The 14,778-nt window shown below is 55.2% G+C and overlaps 1 protein-coding gene across 1 annotated transcript; it reads right to left on the bottom strand.

The window, feature by feature from the left end:
* Positions 1-7,675: 7,675 nt before the first annotated feature.
* On the bottom strand, positions 7,676-13,870 carry LOC124501728 (keratin, type II cuticular Hb6). The gene is made up of 9 exons (XM_047066157.1): positions 13,502-13,870; positions 12,549-12,757; positions 11,697-11,757; positions 10,846-10,941; positions 10,465-10,629; positions 10,074-10,199; positions 9,608-9,828; positions 7,968-7,999; positions 7,676-7,836 (listed from the first exon to the last, which is right to left on the bottom strand). The coding sequence occupies exons 1-9, from the start codon at positions 13,868-13,870 to the stop codon at positions 7,676-7,678; spliced, it is 1,440 nt and encodes a 479-aa protein (XP_046922113.1).
* Between the last annotated feature and the right edge of the window lie 908 nt (positions 13,871-14,778).

Below are 14,778 nucleotides of genomic sequence, written 5' to 3'. Positions count from 1 at the left end.
CCAGGGAGAAGGGCTCTCCTTCCCTGGCAGGAGCACTGCTGGAGGCCTCCCCTGCCTCTCTGGTCTCTTGTCTCCTGTTTTTCCCAATAAACTGGAGGACCTGCTTTCTGTGCTGTGGTATCTTGCTTTCTTGGCCTGAGCCCACGTCCACCGACCGGTGAGCGCCCCGGCCCCAAGGGTCTGTGAAGACTGGGGCAGATCTGAGCTGTCTCAGGGCCTGGACACCTGCAGGGCCCGTCCCCAGACAGTGGCATCCTCCCCTGGCCAGGTAGTTTGGGACTTCTTCTTCTGACTGGTTCTGAAGGGAACCAAAGGAGGTCATGGTGTCGGCTGGAAGACAGTTGGGGCAGTTGGTTCTAGCCTCCTTCCCCCTCACATACACCCCACTTTCTTGGTACACCCTCACTCTCTCCCCTCCCCACCACCACCACCACCACCCACCCACACAGCACAGCAGCAACCACCTCAGGTGGCCGCCCTGTGTCAGTTTGGACCCCACCCCACCCCATTCCCACTGCTGCCCATCAAACAAGGGGAGATAAGACCCCTGACACCCACCTCTTGCCCATCCTTCCCACACCCCCCCCCCCCATACACACACCTCTTCAGCACCTGGGACAGCCTCCTCAAAAGCCCCGTAGCTGGTAAGAGCATACCATCTACTCGTTTCCTCGGCTCCCCTCCACACTACCTCATCCTCAGATACCTCAGAGCTTCAATCCTAAGGCTGAGAGGGCTCCTCTGCCCCCCGAATGGCCTGATCTCTCCTGTTCTCCATTCAGGAAGAGTGGAGGAGTTCTCAGGAGGAAAAGCTTGAGAGTCCTCTAACCTCATTCAGGAAGAGCCAGGCCTGGAATAGCCTTCCTCAGACCCCACCCCTCCCGTGCAGTCTACTTCCTTCTCACTGACCCTCTTCATTTGTCCCTTTGCCCCAGCTGTCCCCAGCCCCCATGCTGGCCACTCTTCCTCCAGGCCCTGCTCCTTCCCACCCATCTCCTCAAGCTGTCCTACGAGGACCCGCTACCTTCCCTCACTCCCTCCTGGAATCCCTGGGGCCCTCTCGGTTCCTCACCCAAGCCCCCTAGGTTCCCTGTGGCCCTCTGTCCCTCCCCATTCCTGAGCCCTGAGTCTCGGGCCTTCCACTACCTTCTTCTGCCTGCTCTGCCTTGTTTCAGACCCTCAGCTGCTCCCAGGCCGAACCTCTCCCTGGCTCATGTCCCTCACCCAATCTTGCCCTTGAACTTTCAGGTGCCTTGGGGCCCTTCTCTCACCTCTCAGCACACACTGCCTGGGCAATGACATCAGTCTCTGGCCTGCAATTACCACCACAGTTAATGGCCTCCTTGATTAAAACCCCCCAGCTGCACTTCCGAGTCCGGATGACTCCCCCGTTGCCCGATCTCACTCCCCAGCTTCAGACCCACTTGCCCCAGTTCCTACAAGACATCTCCACTTGGCACTTCTGGAGACTCTTCTAAGCCAACAGACCTTCGGGCTGAACTCACTATTCGCTCTCTGCCCACCAGAGCTTCCTCTTGTGTCCCCTGTCAAGATCATTAACACACTTGCCCAGACCTATAATCTCCCCATGCCTGCATTCTCACCTTCAAAACCAATCAACCCCCAAGTGCTTTCATTTTCTATCTCCTAAGTACCCCTCTAAACCATCCCTTTCCTCTCTCTCTGTGCCACCACCCACATTCTGGGCCCCCACCATCCTGGCTGGAGTGCCAGTCTTCTCGCCTCCCAGCCCACACCCCACAGCAGCCAGAGGTCTTTATAAAACACAAGTCTGACCTTTCAGCGGGTCCCCATTGCCCTCAGGATGAAGTCCAGACTCCTGAACACAGCACACCAGTCCTATATATCTGGCTTTGACCGATTTCAGCGCCTCTCCCTACTCCCTGTCGCCCCTGCCTTCCTCCCCACCTCTGGCTCAGGATGCCTTGAACACATGTCAAGTGAGGGCTGGCCCAGGGGCTGTGCAAGGGCCTTTCCAGTTCTGACCTTCTTGCACAGTGACTCTGAACTCTGCTCTGGGATCATAACACTCCCTCCCCAGGGACTTAAGGAGGATACTATAAGGACTGCCAGCCTTGAGATGTCATCCAGGTGCCCCAGAGGATCCCAGGGAGACCCCATGCCTCTGGACGGGATGTGCCTTCCTTCCACCCTGCCAGTTCAAGGCACCAGGCAGGACTGATGCTGCATACTCTCCGTCTATTAGAGCCTCCTTTCCTGGGTCCCTGAGCCCCACCTCCTCCATCACCACTGCCACCTCTCCATCAACGACAGGTGCAGCCACAAAGAGGCCGGGGCCTTGGTACTAGGAGCAAAGGAGAAGCATGGTTGTAGGAGTATTAACCAGGGAAAGCTGGCTACCTCCTGAAGGAAGTAATATTGAAGCCGAGACCTAAAGAAAGAGCCAGAGTTTGTTTATTCAATCAACAAATAACTATAGAGCACCTAATATGTACCAAGGACTGTTATACAAGCCAGGGTTCATGGAAGTGATGGAAATAATCACAGATGCCTGTCTCCAGGAAGCTTACATCTTACGGCAAGAAAGTAAACATAAGTAAGGAGTTAACCAGGAGGAAGAGATGTGCTCCAGACAAGGGGAAGAGCATGGAAAAATCCAGGAACTCTAATAAGTCCTAAGGCTGGTGGGGAGGAGGGGGACCACTCTCCAGTGCCATCAGAAAGCTTAAGATGAGCCCTTCCTGTCTATACTTTTCCTCCACGGCCCACTCCTACCCCCACCCCCAACTCCACCCCAGAAAAGCTTTGCCCGCGATCATTCCTCATTCCTACTTCCTTCCAGGCACTTTTCACATCATCTTGCAGAGGTAGACGGCATGGGCCAATTCCAGGCTTCACAGAGAGCCCTGTGCCTCCTCTCTGGAAAGTCCGCATTGACTGCGAGGAACATGAGCTATCTGGATGTCAGGCCCCTGTGGGCTGACAAGCCTGAGGTGAGGCCAGCTGTGGTAGTGACCATACCCAGAGTCACAGTCCCTCGGCGTCTGCCTGGCCCTGCCCAGCAGCTGGAGTGAGTGCTCATTCAGTTATCACCCCAAAACATGGAGAAACTGAGGTTCCAGAAGCTGAAAAGCCTTGACCATGCACTCTTGGTGACTAAACCAGGACGAGAACCCCCAAAATTCCAGACTTTCCACACCCAGCCTTTTTCTTTTTTTTTTAATGTTTATTTTTTGAGAGTGTGTGTGTGTGTGTGTGTGAGCAGGAGAGGGGCAGAGAGAGAGGGAGACACAGAATCTGAAGCAGAATCTGAGCTGTCAGCACAGAGCCCGACGCGGGGCTCGGACTCACATACTATGAGATCATGACCTGAGCCCAAGTTGGACGCTTAATCAACTGAGCCACCCAGGTGCCCTGCAATACCCAGGTTTTTCGACAACCCTACCTTGCCTCCTGCTGTTTACAGGCTCGAAATGCTGTGCCGTTATGATACCACAGTAACAGTAATAACAATAATGATGACAGCTGTCAAGTATCAATTATGTGCCACACTGCACTCTAAACTTTTATTTGCGTGGTCTCACTGGATCCTCTTGTGGTGGCTGTCTTCAGAAATGGCCCCCAGCTATTCCTCCCCCCTCTGTACGTGCCACTCACTCCCCATCAATCCTCATTGCCCCTCCCCTGGATCTGGGCGGGGCCTCCGACTGCTTTGACCGATAGAATGTGGTGGAAGTGGCACTCTTGGGCTTCTGCACCCAGACCTTACGAGGACTGGCAGCATGTGGAGGAAGACAGAGGCTCCTGGCCATCAGCCCCAGCTGAGCTCTCGGCCAGTGGCCAGCGCCACATATCAACCACATGAGTGAAGCCACTTGGACCTCCCCGAGCCCCAGCCAATAATAAGAAGCAGAAGAATCATCCAGGGTTCATCCCAGAGACCATCAGAAATATTGTTGTTTTAAGCCACTAAGTTTGGGGATACTTTGTGAACAGCCATAGATAAGTGAAGAAGGAATCCGTACCTGGAAGGAGGGTGCTACCACGAGAAAACCTAAGACCTGTAACATTGTCAAACCAGGAGATAGAAACTTCACAGAAAGTCAAAAGCTTGTTTTTCAGAGAACTGTTTCTCCCTAATCAGCTACTGTGTCTTTTCTGTCCCCACTAACAAATACGCTAGCTGTCTCTGCAGAAGCCTAGACTCAAGGTCAACTCATATGGTTCCTGCCCATGAACAGGCAAAGCCCTGCATTCCTTACCAGAGACAATGAACCCATCTGGTTTATACCCGCTCTCGGAGCATGCCCACAGTCCCTGCTCCTTGTCCTGAAATAACCTCTTACATTAGGGGCTGAATTTTGCCTCCTTCTGATGCTAAGAGTCCACCCCCAAGTGAACATGGGATGTATGTTACGTGCATGTTTGCTCAGGGCGCACGCTCGATCTGTTTTCATGAATAGTCATAAGTTTCCCTGCCTTTCCATATATATATATATATATATATATAAAACCTCAACTCCTATGATTGTAAAAAACTTGTTCTCTCCCGCTTCACTGAGGTCAGTTGGAGGCTTGCCATCATCCTGTCTCTTCATTTGGCTGCCTCTTGAATAAACCTTGTCCTTTCTGCATACTCAGGTCTCAATGATCGGCTTTGCTGCACGTCGGACAAACAAACCTGGGTTCGGTCATGACTGGTTCTGGGACCAGGCATCAGGCAGAGTCTGAATGTCCTCCAGGAGACCATTAGAGAAAGCTGGACGGACAATGAAGAAGTTATTACTAGATGCTGTAAAAGGTGACTCATATTATGTAGTGGTGACAAGTTTGGCAGTACTATTGCCTGTGGTGACAAGGAAGGTACAAAGGACATCTATGGAGCTGGGGATCTGGCCAGGGTTTCCAGGTAGAATGACCAAGGTGCCACTGGCTTCTCGTAGCTGCCTACGATAAAACACAAGAGGACAGAGATGGACTGTGGAGGGAGATGTTCGGCTTTTTAATATAACTCAGAAGGACAGTCTTTCCAGTCAGCAAAAGGTTCTCAAAGTAAGAAATGGCTGCAGAACAAAGATCAAATTCAAAGCCCTGCCAGTAAACCACGCCCTCAAGCAAAAGCCAGATGAACACTGTGACTGTTAGATCATTTGCTGAGATCTCAAAAAGATTTAATTCATGGCCTCTTAGACTCACTCTGTGGACCAAAAGTTTTCTAAGCATCTGAAAGGCGCCATCGGAGATATTCTGTCTACTAAGCAACAGGGCTTCCAAGAATCTTCGGTATTGTCCTAAAGCATTGTGACTCTCAGTCTAAGGTTGAGAGGAGCCTATCTCAAAGAGATTTATGGGAATAGCTTCTGTCCAGCAAATTCTGACACACCAAAAACAACATTTTTAAGTTTTTTTTAACGTTTATTTTTTTTTTTAATTTTTTTTTCAACACTTATTTATTTTTGGGACAGAGAGAGACAGAGCATGAACGGGGAGGGGCAGAGAGAGAGGGAGACACAGAATCAGAAACAGGCTCCAGGCTCTGAGCCATCAGACCAGAGCCCGACGCGGGGCTCGAACTCACGGACCGCGAGATCGTGACCTGGCTGAAGTCGGACGCTCAACCGACTGCGCCACCCAGGCGCCCCTTTTTTTTTTTTTTTTAATTTTTTTTTTCAACATTTATTTATTTTTGGGACAGAGATGTTTATTTATTTTTGAGACAGAGCATGAGCAGAGGAGGGGCAGAGAGAGAGAGGGAGACACAGAATCCAAAGCCGGCTCCAGGCTCCGAGCTGTCAGCACAGAGCCCGACGTGGGGCTTGGACTCACAGACTGCAGGATCATGACCTGAGCAAAAGTCAGACGCTTAACTGACTGAGCCACCCAGGCACCCCAGAAACATTTTTAAAAGAACTACAGCCATTCTCACGAAAAGAAATAGAGATAGTTCAAGATGAAAACAGGCCTCTGGTCCCCAACCTCCTATAGACAGGAAGCAGGCTAAGAAAACATGAGCCACTTGTCATGGAAAAGAAAGAGCGATCCAGAAAATGGAGCCAAGATCCCAAAGGATAGAGCCAAGAACAGAGGAGGACCACTTCCAAAGAGCAAAAGTGGGCACTAATGACACTCTACAATGGAAGGAGGTAGCAGGGCCTGGCTGACCATACTTGGAATTGCTAAGAACCAGTGACTTCTCAGTGCCCCCAATTTTTCCTCCCTTTAAATGGGAGTGCCCACTGTGGCTATCCTACCCCCATCTCACCGTTGCAAGGCAGGTGTGTGGTAGACATAAAAACTCTTAATTCACAGGTCTTCAGATAGAGATAAACCATAATGGGGGGGGTGCTGCAACCAAGGAACCATGTCCCAAGAGCCTTGTGCATACCTGGATCTGATCCAAATAGTGAGATCCTGAACTTCAAGCTGATGTCATGACCTGATGAAACTTTGGGGGATCTTGGGAGGGAAAGAAAGGGAAGCTCGGACTGTGGAAGCAGTTTGCCCTAAGTCACACATCTGGGAAATGGCAGAGGCAGGACGCTGAATTAGAAGCCTAGTCTGACTCCAACCCCAGTGCCCTTTCTCTCCCCCACACTGCTTGTCTCACACTCCTTCCTTCTGTTCTCATCTTCACACCTTTCCTCATGCTCTTTCCTCTCCGGGAATGCCCCTGGGGTGGGGGGTGGGGGGCAAAATCACCCTGGTGGAGAACTCCTACAGCATACGTGGCCATTTCTAGAGACATGTTGGGTTGTCACAATGGATGGGGGTCGGGGAGTGCACCCGGCATCTAGCGGGTAGAGACCAGTGATGCTGCTAAGCACCTTGCAATGTTCAAGACAGCCCCCCAACAAAGAGCGCTCCAGCCCCAAATGTCAATATTGTTGAAGCTGAGAAATCGTGGTCTAGAGAAATCCATGACCACACGTGATTCCCTGCATCGCTGGGTCTTCTTCTGTGTCTCCAAGGCTTGCGTCGCTCAAGATCAGAGGGACGTACCCAGTGCCAGTAGTAACTAAGTGGCTGGAGGGGTCCTGAGGAAAATCTCTGGCAGGGAGCTCCTATCACAGGACAGCCCTGGCACTTTGAAAACTCTGAGGCACCGGGTTTGATACGCTACAGTTAGTTTATTGGAAACACAGAGTGAAACGAAGACAAAGGGGCTGGCAGTTACGTCGCTGGGTTTTCAGAAGCTTCTGCAGGCAGCCCTGCAAGGAGATGCTCTTCCCTCCCACGGCCATGGGCCTCACAGAGTTACAGGAAAACCACCGTCGGTGTTCCCCACCTCCCTTCTACAGGATCCAGCGCACTGGCAGATTCCCAGGAAGTGGAGACAGGGAGAGTCTAGGGCCTGCCCTGTCCCGCAAGCTTAGGTGAGGGAGTCGGGCAGGACAAATGAATCCAGCAAACAACACAGAAGGCAGAAGAAAGGATGAATCCTCAAGATGATAAATCCACTACTAGGAAAGGCTACGGAAAGAGGCCAAGGTGCCGCCCCAGGTGCACAGGGCTCAGGGCGCCCGGGGGGGTGGCGCGCAGAGGGAGCACCCAGGGAGGACGTGCCGAGGGTGCACACCTGGCGACTGGTTGTTGGGGGCGGGCAGCTGGCGGTCGTGGGGCAGCGGCGGGGCGATCGGGGTCGGGCCGGGCGGAGGGGGACGTGGCTGCGCGCTAGCAGGGGCGCCGCGGCCTCTTAGCACTTCTTACAGCCCACACTGCAGGCCCCGCACGAGTTGGTGCCCACCACCACGTTACCGCTGCAGGGGGCGCTGCAGACGCGGCTGGTGACAGCAGGGGCAGCACCTGAGGCGCAGAGATCGCCACAGACGACGCCACCGCGGGAGCTGCTGACACCTGCATGGGAGGGGGAGGAGAACGCATCAGGCACGGCCACGACCAGGCTGCTTGGGGGTCGCGAACACGCCCCTCCCGGAAGGCTTGGGCCCCCCCTGACGGGAGCAGACGGGAAGGGAAGAGCTACTTACAGACATTCACAGCGCCGACGCCCTCGCACAGCCTGTTGGGAAAGGAAAAGAGAGAGGTCGGTGTCATGGGCCAGAGGCGACAGCGAGGTCCGTGCCCTCCTTCTGGGCACTTGTTTTGGGGAAGGGGCTATAAACGCGCCAATCGGGAAGCCGGGGTAGCCCAGCCGCCACGAGGGCTCTGGAGACAGAATGCCCATTGCGCCTGGCTGGCTAGCAACCTCAGATTTGCCCTGCCCTCCAATCCACCTGCCTCCTGATGGGGAGTATCTACTCCTAGATCCCGTGAGGGTGGAATCCAGGGACCCGCTAAGGGCTCCGTGCCTGCCACGTGGTGAACAGTTCAGACCTGTTGGCTGCTATGATTGCTGTTGGTTCTGATTGACTTGTAAACGCATTCGAGGAAGTGCAGATTTAAATTCCTAAATCTGGTCTGACTGCGGTCACTAGAACGTGGGCCTCAAGAGGGCAGAACATTTTGTCTTGTCTTTTCCCCACTGAAGAATCGACAGTGCCTAACAGTGTTCGGCCAATAAACAACTGTCGCATGAATGAATGGGATTTTAGGGCCCATTTAGAACAGGCTGTCTCCATGAGTTCCTTCATTTGACGGGTGGAGAAAGTGAGGCCCAGGGAGAGGAAATAACCGGTGATAGAGGCAAGGCTATAATTTGGGCCACCTAACTCCACTCAACCCTCATTCCCTTCCCAAACAAGCGACTCCTTAAGGGAAGGGAACGGGAGTCCCTCTGGTCGCACCATGGCAAAGCGTTGACAAAGTCACCTTCAGGTGTGGGGAGAATTTGCAGTCCACCACCTACTCACCCCATGCCCAGGGTTCATAGAGGACCCACACCAAAGCTTCTGAGTTCCCCGTCCCCATGAGCCCTATGTGGTGGAGGGCTGGACTTCTCAGTTTCCAAAGCTAACTCTAGGCCTTCCAAACTCAATCTTGAGATACTCTTCGTTGTGGAACTGTCCGCTAATGAAACTTCCCTGACCAACCGAGGGGCAACATTCTAGGAGTGTTGTATACATAGGAGATGGTCAGCTGCCCTCCAGCCCTGCCACCTCCAACACTAGCAAAAAGCAAAAATGCCCAGAGCAGGACACCACTGCCTCAAGGGACAGGCCCCTGCTATCTGTCCACCTTCCACCCCACCTACTGCAATGGACCACCACTTAGGGCAGCCCACTGTGCTTACAATACATAACTGTGAGTTGATAAAATCCCCCACTGAGTCAGTCATTACAGGATAAATACGAACTCCAGAATGGGGCCAAGGCCAGCCTTGAGACAAAAGCTAGATGCTGGATTATGTGCAACCAAGGCCAGGAGGGGAAACACACGTTCAAGAGAGGGTGGCTGAAAGCCCAGACTAGGATTCTCGGGAAAACAATTACTAGGGCCTGACTCCTGGCTCTGAAAGGCAGATTTGCAAAAATACCAATCTCATATGAGCACATAAGTCGGCATGACTGACTCAAAGGAGGCTAGAAACAAACTGAAAGGACTTTCTCAAATTACCTGTAAAGATGCAGGATGGGGAGATTTGGAAATGGGAGTCCAGTGATGCCAGAGGGCACATGGCACGCTGGGAACCCAGGCAGGGCTGGGAGAGAAAATAGGCTATTGTACCCACCTCTGCTCCTCGCCCTCCAGCAGCCGCCTGTAGGTGGCGATCTCGATGTCCAGGCCCAGCTTGGAGTTCATCACCTCCTGGTACTCCTTCACCAGGCAGGCCATGTCCTGCTTGGCCTTCTGCAGGGCGGCCTCCAGCTCGGCCAGCTTGCAGCGGGCGTCGCTCAGGGCCGCCTCACCCTGCTGCTCAGACTGGGTCACCGCGGTCTCCAGCTTGGTGTTCTGGGGCCCCGGAGAGAACAGAGTGGGTTATGGTCCTGGGTGTCTCGGTCCATTTCCCTCATGTGTCCAGTCTCTCCCCTCCCGCAGCTGGGGACACCCCAAGAACAGGCCTCTCCCCTTCATTAACGGAGTCCCCCTGACTCCAGGGACATGAGTCATGCAAATGGGCTGGATCATGAATGGTGAGAGCCAGTCGGGGCACACACTGCCTGTGTGGCCCTGGGGAGGCCCCAGGCGACCCGTACCTGACACTTGGCATTCTCGACCTCGGCGGTCAGCCTCTGGATCATGCGGTTCAGCTCGTTGATCTCCTCCTTGGTGCGGCGCAGGGTCTCCCCGTGCCGGATCACCGTGGCCTTCATCTCCTCGCACTGGGGGGAAGCAGAGGTGCTCCTGAGGCTCAGGATGGAGGTTCCCACCCATTCAGACACCACAGATGGTTGGGAGGTTGTACAGTGCTCAGCCTGTGCAACTATACATGGCAGCCCTGCCCAATAACTATAACCTAAGAGCTCTCTGCCCTTCTGTCACCATCCCTAGGGATCAGAAACCCCATACAGAAGAGGCCTTGTTAAGTGTATACCGGGCTTCCCTCGTGCTGTCATGTCTAGGAGACAGGTGTCCTGTGCCCCTTACCTTGCTGCGGTACCAGGACTCGGCCTCAGCCCGGCTGCGGCTGGCGATGTCGTCGTACTGAGCCTTGATCTCGGCCACAATGCAGTCCATGTTCAGGTCCCGGCTGTTGTCCATCTTGACGATGACCGAGGTGTCTGAGATGTGGGCATTGAGAACGCGGATCTCCTGCAGATGGTGGGGAACCTGTTTACACCCCAGCCTCACCCACCACAGTGTGGACCCAGTTTTCTCAGCCCTTACCTGGTCTCTACCCAGCTCCCACTACAGCCTCATGGACTGCAGCCCCCCACCCAACCCAAATCCCTGGCCAACTCAGTCCCAGGCCCCAGCCCCCTCTTCTAGGCTGGCTGCTTCTTTTCGACCTGGACCACGGCCCCTCACCTCCTCATACAGGCGCCTCAGGAAGTTGATCTCCTCGATCAGGGCTTCCGCGTTGGCCTCCAGATCTGACTTGCGGAGGTAGGCACAGTCCACATCCTGGAAAAATGGGGTGTCTGTGAGCTCAGAGGACCCCGGTGCTCATTACCCCAAACACTCCCCTCTCTTCTCTCCCATTCGTGGAGGCCAAGGGAAAGGACTCCCACTGTTCTATTCCCATGCCGTCGCCATACTTTCTGACCTGCCTGGGGTGGGCTTTGCAACCTCCTGCCCTTCTGAGAACAAACCCCTTTGTGCCTGAGATGGGCCGCCAGCCTTTCTCTCCTCTTATGGTCCCAGCTCTGCTTCTTACCCTCCCTTTGCCAACAAGCCTGCCAGACTGACTCCCTGCTCGCCACCTCGACCCCTCCCTGTCCCCTGGCAGTCCTCCAAGACCACCTGGTCACTCCGGGTTCAGCTCCATCCTCCCCAATACCCCAGGGACTGGGCCCCTCCTGTTGGTCAGACTTCCCCCAGTGCTAGACAGGACGCTGTCCCTCAACAGGGAGACTGGAGCTGCCCTGCCTCCATGGGGTCCCCGCCAGAGACCACAAGTTCTAAAGCACAGTGGGACATCCGCCGGTCAGCCCAGCCATCCCTCGCCCCAGGGCAGGGTGCTAGTGCACAGTCCAAGGTTCTTGCCCTTCATCGGCGACCTGAATGAGCCTTCCGTGACCTGACCCCTGGGATTTCCCAGCCCGATTGGGCCAGGTCTTGTACCCCACGCGGAGGTTGAGACCCTCTGGGTCTCCCCAGGAAGAGTCTGTCATTCCGAGATCCCTGGTGTCTGTGCTTCCGGATCCCACGTCACTCACCTTCTTCAGAGCCACAAATTCATTCTCAGCTGTTGCTCTCAGAGAGACTTCCTCCTCATACCTGAGGCAGAAGAGGGCAGAGAGGGAGGTCAGGGAAGGGCAGGTCTCACCAGAGGCCGTCTCCCTTTCACATCAGTGGAGGGGGCAGTATTAGTGAGCTCCCAACAGCTGGAACGCAGCAATTCTGCTGTCTCCGTTCTGTCTGGTTAGATCTGGAACGGGTCTAGGATCCTGTCTCGACTTTAAATTGAGGGATCCAGAGAGCTAAGGTGTGGGACCTCCCAGCCCCGTTCCCACAGCTGCCGTGAGGTCACCTTAGGAGGCACATAAGGACTCAATCCCTGGCCCCATGCTAGGAGAGGACAGTGTCACGTCTGGGGCAAGGCAGCCCCAGCCTCCCCTCATCTGGCTGTCCAACCTGGCTCAGGTGTGGGAGCCTATGACACCCATCCCCCATCGGCACTCAGCACCCCAGGCAGTGGCACACCCGGGGCCCCGGGGCCTGTCAGCCCCGAACCACCAGACGCTCAGGTGCTACGGGTGGGAAAACTGAGAGGTCAGTCAGCAGGAGGCAGCCAGGGAGACTGCAGAAGCCTCCTCCCCACGGGGCCTGGGGGACAGCCTCCGAGAAGGGAAGGCTGAGTAGGGGACAGAGAGGTCTCCTGGGGGCATCCCGGCCCCACCCTGAGGCAGGCATCTGGGCAAGAGTGGCGCAGCTGAGATGACCCTGCCGCGCAAGTCCCCGGCCTGCATGGCCCCTCGTCCTTCTGGAAAATTCTTCTCAAGTCTAACCCAACGGGCTCTAAGCCAAGTCCATTTCCTGTGCCCAGCGTCACTCCGGGCCGCACTCACTTCTTCTTGTAGCCCTCCAGCACCTCCTGCACGTGGTTGAGCTCCGAGGCCAGCCTCCCGCTGTCGGCCTCCACGCACTCGGCCTCCCGCCTCAGCGTCTCGATGTAGCCCTCGAACAGGGGCTCCAGGTTGCTCTCGCAGCACTTGCGGTTCTGGTAGAACTGCCACTTGGTCTCCAGAAGCTTGTTCTGCTGCTCCAGGAAGCGCACCTGCATTCAGGGTGTGGGGGAGGGGTCAGACGGCTCTTGGTGTCCCGAAGCCAATTTGGGGTGGGGCTGGGGTGATTGCTTTAGGGGCAAACTCCCAACCCTGGAGCTCAGCAGACATTGGCAGAGATGGGCAGTGGGAGACAAGGTGACTCCTGGATTTCCCTCCTGTGATCTCTGTCTGGATTTTCTCACTCCGGGATGGGAGCAAGGGGCTGGGCAAGGTCAGCGTCTGCTCTCAGGTAAAGTGAGTTCTCCAGACCTGGTGAGGCCAGGTGGCATGTGTATTCTGGAGGCAGGTAGAGGTCTCCGGTTGGCCTCTGGCTCCCCCTGTCTCAGTGCCCAGCCTGAGTGCTGAGCTTGGGTGGGCTACAGGAAGGGTGTGATCAAGGACGGCCACCCACTGGCTCACCCTGCGGGCCTCTTCCTATTTCTTGTGTCCATTTTGGTGTCTGTCTGTGTACATGTTCTGCCCTCTTCCTCTGACAGGCCAGTTCCAAGCCTGTCCTTGTGTCTCCGTGGGGACCTGCCTGTCTGGACAGAGGTTGCATATAACAGCAACACTATCAAATCAGGAGCCTCTGCTCTGTATCCTGATGTCCTTGGTCCTCACGTGGCCTGGGTGTGTGTCCATTTCGTCCATCAGAGCGGGAGCTCACCTGGACCTCCTGTCTCCTGCCCCTGACTGTCTTCAGTGCCTAGCCCAGGACCCGAAGGCTCAGGAAGGGTGTGATCAAGGACACCCACCTTGTCGATGAAGGCTGCGAACCTGCTGTTGAGACACTTGATCTGCTCCTTCTCCTCGTGCTTCACGCACTGCGCATTGGGGTCGATCTCCAGGTTGAGGGGCGTGAGGAGGCTCTCGTTGACCGACACGCTGGTGATGCAGGGCGGGCTGGGGCCGCACACGCCGCCGGAGCGGTAGCCGAAGGTGCGGCCGCAGGAGCCGGCGCGGAAGCCGCCGCAGACGCTGTGGCTTCCGAAGCCGCCGGTGAGGCCGCGGTAGCAGGAGACGCCGCGGTAGGGGGCGGCGGTGATGCAGCAGCGGCCTGGCCGGGGCCCGCAGGCCGACATGCAGCTGAAGGCGCGGCCAGCACAGTAAGATCCACAAGTCATGGTGATTCTTGGGGCGAGGGAGGCTCTGAGGAGGGAGACGTACTAATGGAGGGTACGGTGACTGAAGTGTTCAGGTCTTGGACATCTTTGGGCCCTTTATATATGCGGGGAGCCTAGTGCGTCCACGAGTTAGGAGCAATTAGATGTCTTTATTGGCTTGGGTTGTTTAGCTGCTTTGGCTCCTCCCTTATGTGCTTAATTGAGGGCCACATGCGGCCAGATGTTTATGGCCTTTTACCCAAAACTGCACAATGTTTATCTTCAAAAGGCCAACTCACCTCTCTCACACCCTCCCCGTACACTACTTTTACGCATTTGGCGGAACTCTTGGATTCGATGATGGGAAGCAATGACTCAGATTAGAATGGAGGGAGGAGAAAGGCGGGGCTACAGCTCCTGTACCGCCCCATTTCAGGAAGCCGCCACCGCTGTCCGTGGTGCTGATTGGACCAGCCTTGGGATACTGGGAGAATGTGAGATCTACAGAAGATGATGTGAAATTTGGGGTGCGCTTGTGGTCTCCCTCACACTGATAGCCCATATCTGCCTGGCCAAAGCCCCAATACCCCCATGCCAGCCCCCAAAGCCCTCACCCACACCTATCAACATATTCTGTCTCTATGACTCTCTCTGTCCCTCTCTCTCTCTCTCTCTCACACACACACACATACACACAGACACACACTCATTTGTTCATGTGTACACTCGCCCATCTCAGTTTGCACACAGACCAGTCCTGAGGCCAAAACATGAGACCGTTCTGTCCAGTCCAGCCTATGCTAAAGAGGAGGCATTCCCTTCCTCAAAATCTTCCATGGCCGGGGCGCCTGGGTGGCGCAGTCGGTTAAGCGTCCGACTTCAGCCAGGTCACGATCTCGCGGTCCGCGAGTTCGAGCCCCGCGTCGGGC

Source organism: Lynx rufus, unplaced genomic scaffold (genome assembly GCF_022079265.1).
Source record: "Lynx rufus isolate CCGP_SWC_20201006 ecotype Redwood Valley unplaced genomic scaffold, mLynRuf1.p SCAF_7, whole genome shotgun sequence".
Lineage (NCBI taxonomy): Eukaryota > Metazoa > Chordata > Mammalia > Carnivora > Felidae > Lynx > Lynx rufus.
This window is presented reverse-complemented; position numbering and strand designations above follow the sequence as displayed.

Bases quoted from the DNA above. Each gene is read 5' to 3' on its own strand.
- LOC124501728 (XM_047066157.1), bottom strand. From the start codon at position 13,870: ATGACTTGTGGATCTTACTGTGCTGGCCGCGCCTTCAGCTGCATGTCG. The intron at 9,829-10,073 runs GTACGGGTCGCC...CCGGGGCCCCAG, and splicing joins TCGAGAATGCCAAGTGTCAG to AACACCAAGCTGGAGACCGC. The intron at 7,837-7,967 runs GTAAGTAGCTCT...CCTCCCATGCAG, and splicing joins CGTCGGCGCTGTGAATGTCT to GTGTCAGCAGCTCCCGCGGT.